Genomic DNA, 6,000 nt, shown 5'->3' with positions numbered 1-6,000 from the left:
TTTGCATAGTGGAAGCCCAAAAGGCCAAGGTTCCTTCCTTCTGGTTCCTTCCTTCCAGTCCTGAGGCACCTACCATGTGAAAATAATTCTGGCTCTTTGTAGTTTCATTTAATTCCCCCCCCCCCCCCCCCGCCCTTTACAGCAGAAGGCAAATAAAGTTGGGAAGTTCAGGGATGAGGCAACCAATAGTACAAATTCATTAGACATGGCCTTTTTGGGGGGAGGGGGTATCTCATCTTTGGTGTTGGGGAGTGAACAGGAAAAAATATCAAGAGGTGTATATATTTTGTGCTCCAAAGCTTGAAGGTATAAATAACCAGTAAACAAAAACAGGGCATCTTTATATTCTCCACATGGAAGGCCTTCATCTCTTGAAGTAACTCTTCCCTCCATCCAGTCTCCGAAGTAGCCATTTTGCAGACTCCCGAGGATGGGAGCAAGGGTAGGACCCAGGTGGTGAATCTTCGCTTTTTCAAACCTCCGTGGAGCCTGCCCTTTAGCTGGTCTCCAGGATTTGCCAGCAATTTAATAGTCGCAGAGACCGGAAGACGGGAGGCTGGGATTCCCAGGTGGGCTCAGGGGTGTGCGAAATCCATTAGCGGAAGCCGGGCCCCGCCGGACCTTCTCGCCTGAGACAGGTGCGGCGCCTACTGGGTTCCCGGCCCTCGCGCCGGCGCCGGGGCGCGCTAAATAGCCACGCCCCCCCAGGTGTGCAACCTGCGCCCCGAGTCGCGCCCCCAACCCACCCAGCGGGGTCAATCTTTAAGTAGCACCTCGCCCCCAAGCCGCGCCCAGTCACCAGGCGACGATTTTAAATGGACGCTACTATAACGAAGCCCAGCAGGACGCGGCGTGTCGGCCGAGTCTCCGGGGCGTGGGACGGGTCACCTCCGCTCCCCGAGGCCGGCTCCCTCCGCCCCTGGTCCCGACTCGGCCCTAGCTAAAGCCCGGAGCTTTGGTTCCGGCCCTGGGAGAACGGAACGGGGAGCGGGAGCCGCGCCGCCGGCCGGGAGCCCGGCGCACCGGGCATGCTCAGTGGCGCGGCCGGCTGGGTGGCCCCGCGAGCTGCACCCGGATCTGCTCGGCGGCGGCGGCGGCGACGTGAGCGCGCAGGGGGGCGGCGGCCTCGCCTCGTCTCTCTCTCTGCGCCTGGGTCGGGTGGGTGACACCGAGCGCGAGAGAGATGTCGGATTTCGACAGTAACCCGTTCGCGGACCCGGATCTCAACAATCCCTTCAAGGTGAGCGTCATCCCCATCTTCTCCCTCGGCGCGGCGCGTCGTTGTTGGTGAAAACCGGCAAGTTCCTTCGCGCCCGCGGCGCCCGCCGCTCGGCTCTCAACCGCTTCCACCCGGGCGTGGGGCCGCCGCATCCCTGGAGAGGGTCGCGCCCCGGCCCCCGCGTCACACGTTTGGGGGTGGGAGTGGGACCCCCTGGGCTGCCGGCCCGCCGCCCCTCCCCACAGCCGGGCCGGGGAGAGTCGTGCCCTCCTCCGGGGGTGGGCCCACAGCCGGGAGGGTGCCTGCTCCTCCTCCCGGGAACCGGGGAGAGAGAGAACCCGAGGCAGGTGTTGTCACCTGCTAAGCAAGTGTGGCGGGCCGGGTCGGGGTGGGGGCCCGGAGGCGGCAAGGGGTGCCTCGCCCTCGGGTGGGGTTGTCGTCAGGGGAACCCGAAGCGGCAGCGGGGCTAAGTGCTGCGTGGGGTGATGGCAGAGGTGTGGAGGAGAGGTGAGGGCACCGAGTACGCTGCAATTGTAAGGGGGAGAAAGGTTGTTTTTATTTTTTAAACTTGTGTTGCGCCCACAAACCACCAGCGGCGCTGCCATCCTCAACCCCCTGCCCCCCTCACCCCCCCTTGCTCATTAGGCCTCGGTTGAAGGCACTGGGATCGAATCAGAAGTTAAAAACAAACACACCTGAAAACAATAGTGCACGTGGACGACCCTCTTCCTACCTAAGTGCCCTGAGTCAGGTAAACGGTGGGCTGTTTTCCAGACTCCTAGTGCGTCACCCTGTCTCTGAGCTGCAGGAGGATACCATTTCCCGCAGGAACTTCTTTCCTTCTTGGAGTTGACCTTATCAACCCCAGCTTCAGAAGGGCTTGGCACAGAAACGGACAAAGGCAGGCGACTACGAAGTTCATTTTCTGCCCTTATATTCACGCCGCATTTACACACGTACCTCTTTAAAAGTATTCCGGCTTTGTTAATAGGCACAACTGCTTACACGTGTGATTTGTTTCCAACTCTAGGTTGAAGTTGTTTCTTAATTTCCTCTGGAAATGTGCGGTAGTAACTTTAATTTGTGATCACACAAGTGTTACTCCTGGCTCGTTCAGTTTCCATCTCTTTTTTTTCTTGATTTGCTCTCTTAGTAAGAATCCTGGAGGAGGAAAAACTACCCCTATTCTGATTATTAGCTCGATAATTTCATGGAGGAAATGGTGCTGGTTTCTTCTTTTTTCTAGAACTATAGACTAGAGTTGGTCTCTCTTACATTGCCACTAATGTCACTTAAGAAAACTTTGCAATTGGCCTGGAACTTTCAGGGTTTTATAGATAAGGTTACAGTTTAAGGAGAATCTCCTCCCCCACAAGTTTAGTATTTAGCATTCATCATTTCCTTTGTTGGAAAATGAGATTATTTTTAAATCATAAACATCCTAAAGATTCACTTCATAACTTGTCAAGTGGGTGTTATTTTAAAATATTTTAAAGATAATATTAAAAACCTGTTAACTTTTTCTAATCTTTTTCTAAACATCATCTAATCTGATGATGTTTACTTAATATCTGGCCGTTTGGCTATTTTTCTGTTGGGTCATGCCATTTTGTGGCGCATGTTATATAGCCGTTTCTCTTGTTAGGGCAAGACATTGTAATATTGGCCCAGACTGTTTTATTGTGACATCTTATGTTGCCATGACGTTTTCTCTTGTGCCTTGCAAAAGCCACTTTAGTAAATCCAAGTCCAAATCTGGGGAGGGAAAAATCTTAAAATGTATTAGTTCTTATTCTGTGACTGAAAAAGCAAAGCCCAGAGACACTAACTTGTTCCTTGTCTTACATGCAGGTATAGGTGGTGCACAATTGGCATTAGCTCTCCTAGGTCTCGTCCATTGCTGATGGTAATACATGAACTTCTTGGTTGCTTTTATGACACCAAAATTCTTATTTTGTATTTAGATCTTGGACTTCAGGCTCTATGAAGAAATAGCAAAGGATGGTATTTAAAATTTGGACTTGAGCTGTATTAACTCAAAAACACGTATTTGATCTGACGTTGTCCCTAGTCATGTGTGAGACCTTAGAAAGTTACTTAGCCTTACTCAGCATTCAAAAAAGATAAACACATGCAATTTGCAGCAACATGGATGGAGCTGGAAGGGATCATAATGCTCAGCGAAATAAGCCAGAAAGAAAAAGAAAAATACTGGATGGTCTCACTCATAGCAGGAATCTAGAAAACCTAAATAAGGGACCAGGAAAAAGAATAACTATAAGAAAGAAAAAAATCAAAATCAACAACTATGAACCAGAGACACACTTTGCGGGGCGGGCGGGGAAAGGAGGGGTTGGGGTCAAAATCAGGGGGTTGCAATTGTATGGGGAATATAAACATAAAATAAAATTTAAAAAAAAGAAAGTGCTTCAGTTTATTATTCTGTAAAGTAGGGTAATTATACCTTCTCCTTAAAACTGATAATAGGACTAGGTGAATATACATTTAACATGTAATAATGTCATTGCATGGTGACTTTAATCAGATAACAAGAGGTATTAAACATAATTTAAAAATTGTGTTTAGTTATAATTAACCATATTCTAAGCTAAGCTTATTAATTTGGTGACATTTGTGTTCCTTTTGAATCTTCCTGAGTGTTAGTAGCTGTTTGGTAGGTCATAGTTGAGAAATATAGGCCAAAAATAATTAAGTGGTTTGCCTTAGGTCACCCTGTCAGAGTAGACCCAGGTTTTCTGAATTGTAGTGCTTTGTCACTACCTATGCTTTCTCCCTAATTAAAGAACTCTATTAAAATTGAGACACTGTTCATTTTGTTTTGGCCTCAAAAATTAATTCTGCATTACTTATGTAATCTTTTAAAAAGTGGCCTACCATTCAACATTCTCTTTTATGTTGTCTTTCAAGTCACAGTAATTTAGGTGGTATCTTAAGAGTTCAGTTGAAGTTGAAAATTGAAAGCCGTATTAAAAAGTGACCCTTTATTCAAGGATGTTATCCATTTTGTTTTCTTTTGTAAGTTGATAATGCTCCGCTCTTTAAAATTTAAGTCTGGAATTTGGATAGTTCTAAGGAGGGCTTTTGAGAATTTCTTCTGTGATAATCTAACTGCAAATTCTTCCTAAGTTTAACCTGGAACATAGTGTAGTGGTTCATGGTCTTTGGTATTTTACCTTCATTTCAACTGCATGAGTTTCCATTTTCTTTTCCTCAGGTTGATATTGTTTAAGCCATCACACCTGGGGATTGCTCTACAGCAATCCGAGTGATGCATTTATCACTGAGATATGATAAATAATCGGGCACCTTCATTTACTTAATCAGCAGTGTAATGGCTTAAACAATTATTTGCCCCCTGTTTTGTTATTTGAGCTGGACATAGGTGGACTTGTTTATTCACTTCGGTGTTATTGCTTAGAGTCACTCATGTGGCTTCAATCATCTGGTAGCTTGATTGGCATTGGATGGTTAAAATGATCTGGCTGAAGTATATGATAATTACTTGGAGCCTTTAGTGGGGCAGCAGTTGATTCTTTCACATGGTCTTTCCTAATAGTTGTCTGGGTTTTTACATAGTGGCAGCAGTAGAGCTAAAGCTGCAAAGCTTCTCTAGTCATTTTGCTTCTGCTATTCTGTTAGTCAAAACAAGCCACAAAGCCAGTCAGATTCAAAAAAGGAATGGGGAGGATTCAATTCCACTTCTTGATAGGAGAATTTGTACCCCTCTTGATAACAGATGTAGGAACTGAAAAGATACACCCAGTATAAAATGGTGAGGAGAAGGTACAAGATAACCTCAGTACATTCTCCAGTTCAAATCAGGGCAAGGAATGGGGGGCATGTAGCAGTAGCTGGTTGGTAGCAAATTTGAAATCCAGCCAAGCCTATGTTGTCAGAATCCCCTGCTTTGGGGACAATGAATGTTCCTTGATTAGGTCCAGTGCTACAACCTAGAACTATTTACTTAGTCTGTTTTATTTTGCCTTTGGCTCTACTTTCTGAGAAGTCCTTTTTTCCTGTAATGACACCCGTTTTCAGCACAGTAGCATTTTCAGGCTGCTTCCTACCCATTGAAAGTTGGACGCCCAGAAGACTTCTCATTTTGAAATGACTGTTCTTTTTAGTGTAGGCTGGTAAAACTCTCATAACAACTTCATGTAATTTTATCAGGATTCACATTATCCCTTAAACACGTAATTCTTTTAACACGTAATTCTTTCTGAAACAGTTTTCATTACTTAGAATAGGATGCTATGGATCAGCACTCTTAATATATTTAGGAAACCTCTTGTCTGGATTGAGCATCTCCTATGACTAGTAAAAGCTCTCAGGCAGGTATAATGGCAGACTGCTAGTGTGGGCAGGGTAATTCTCATAAATGTTACATGAAAAAATTAGTATTTAAACACAGTTTTATTTTGGTTTCATGGCTTTAACAATAAACATAATTGAGATTGATATTGTGAAAAAATTTAAAGTTAATTATTCTTTTGCTGCTTAAAAAATGTTGACTAATTAATGTTTAGTAGTGCTGATTACAGATCCAGGAAATTTACTGTAGTTTGTTAATATGAATCAGTGTGTGATAATAGCTCCTGAAAAAAAATTTTTGTTAATCCTACACACACACACACACACACACACAAAATAAGATTAGTGATCAATTCCTAAAAGTGAATCTATAATAATTTGTTCTTGTCTGTTCCACAGATAGTGAGTGACTTCAATCCCAGGTGCATATTTGAAGGATGATTTGAACA

At 45.0% G+C, this 6,000-nt stretch overlaps 1 protein-coding gene across 2 annotated transcripts in view; it reads left to right on the top strand.

Annotated features, from left to right (window-relative positions):
- Nucleotides 1-1,028: 1,028 nt before the first annotated feature.
- The window catches only part of SCAMP1 (secretory carrier membrane protein 1), a gene marked incomplete at both ends in the record, with an annotated part of 93,216 nt that continues 88,244 nt past the window's right edge, over nucleotides 1,029-6,000 (top strand). The window contains one exon of one of the 2 annotated variants that reach the window (XM_084234263.1): nucleotides 1,029-1,240. In XM_084234263.1, the coding sequence (XP_084090389.1) occupies nucleotides 1,184-1,240 (57 nt within the window). The remainder of the gene's footprint in view (nucleotides 1,241-6,000) is intronic. The other variant, XM_084234264.1, reaches the window with a different exon arrangement.

The sequence above is a fragment of the Talpa europaea genome (assembly GCF_964194135.1).
Source record: "Talpa europaea genome assembly, chromosome: 5".
NCBI lineage: Eukaryota > Metazoa > Chordata > Mammalia > Eulipotyphla > Talpidae > Talpa > Talpa europaea.
This window is presented reverse-complemented; position numbering and strand designations above follow the sequence as displayed.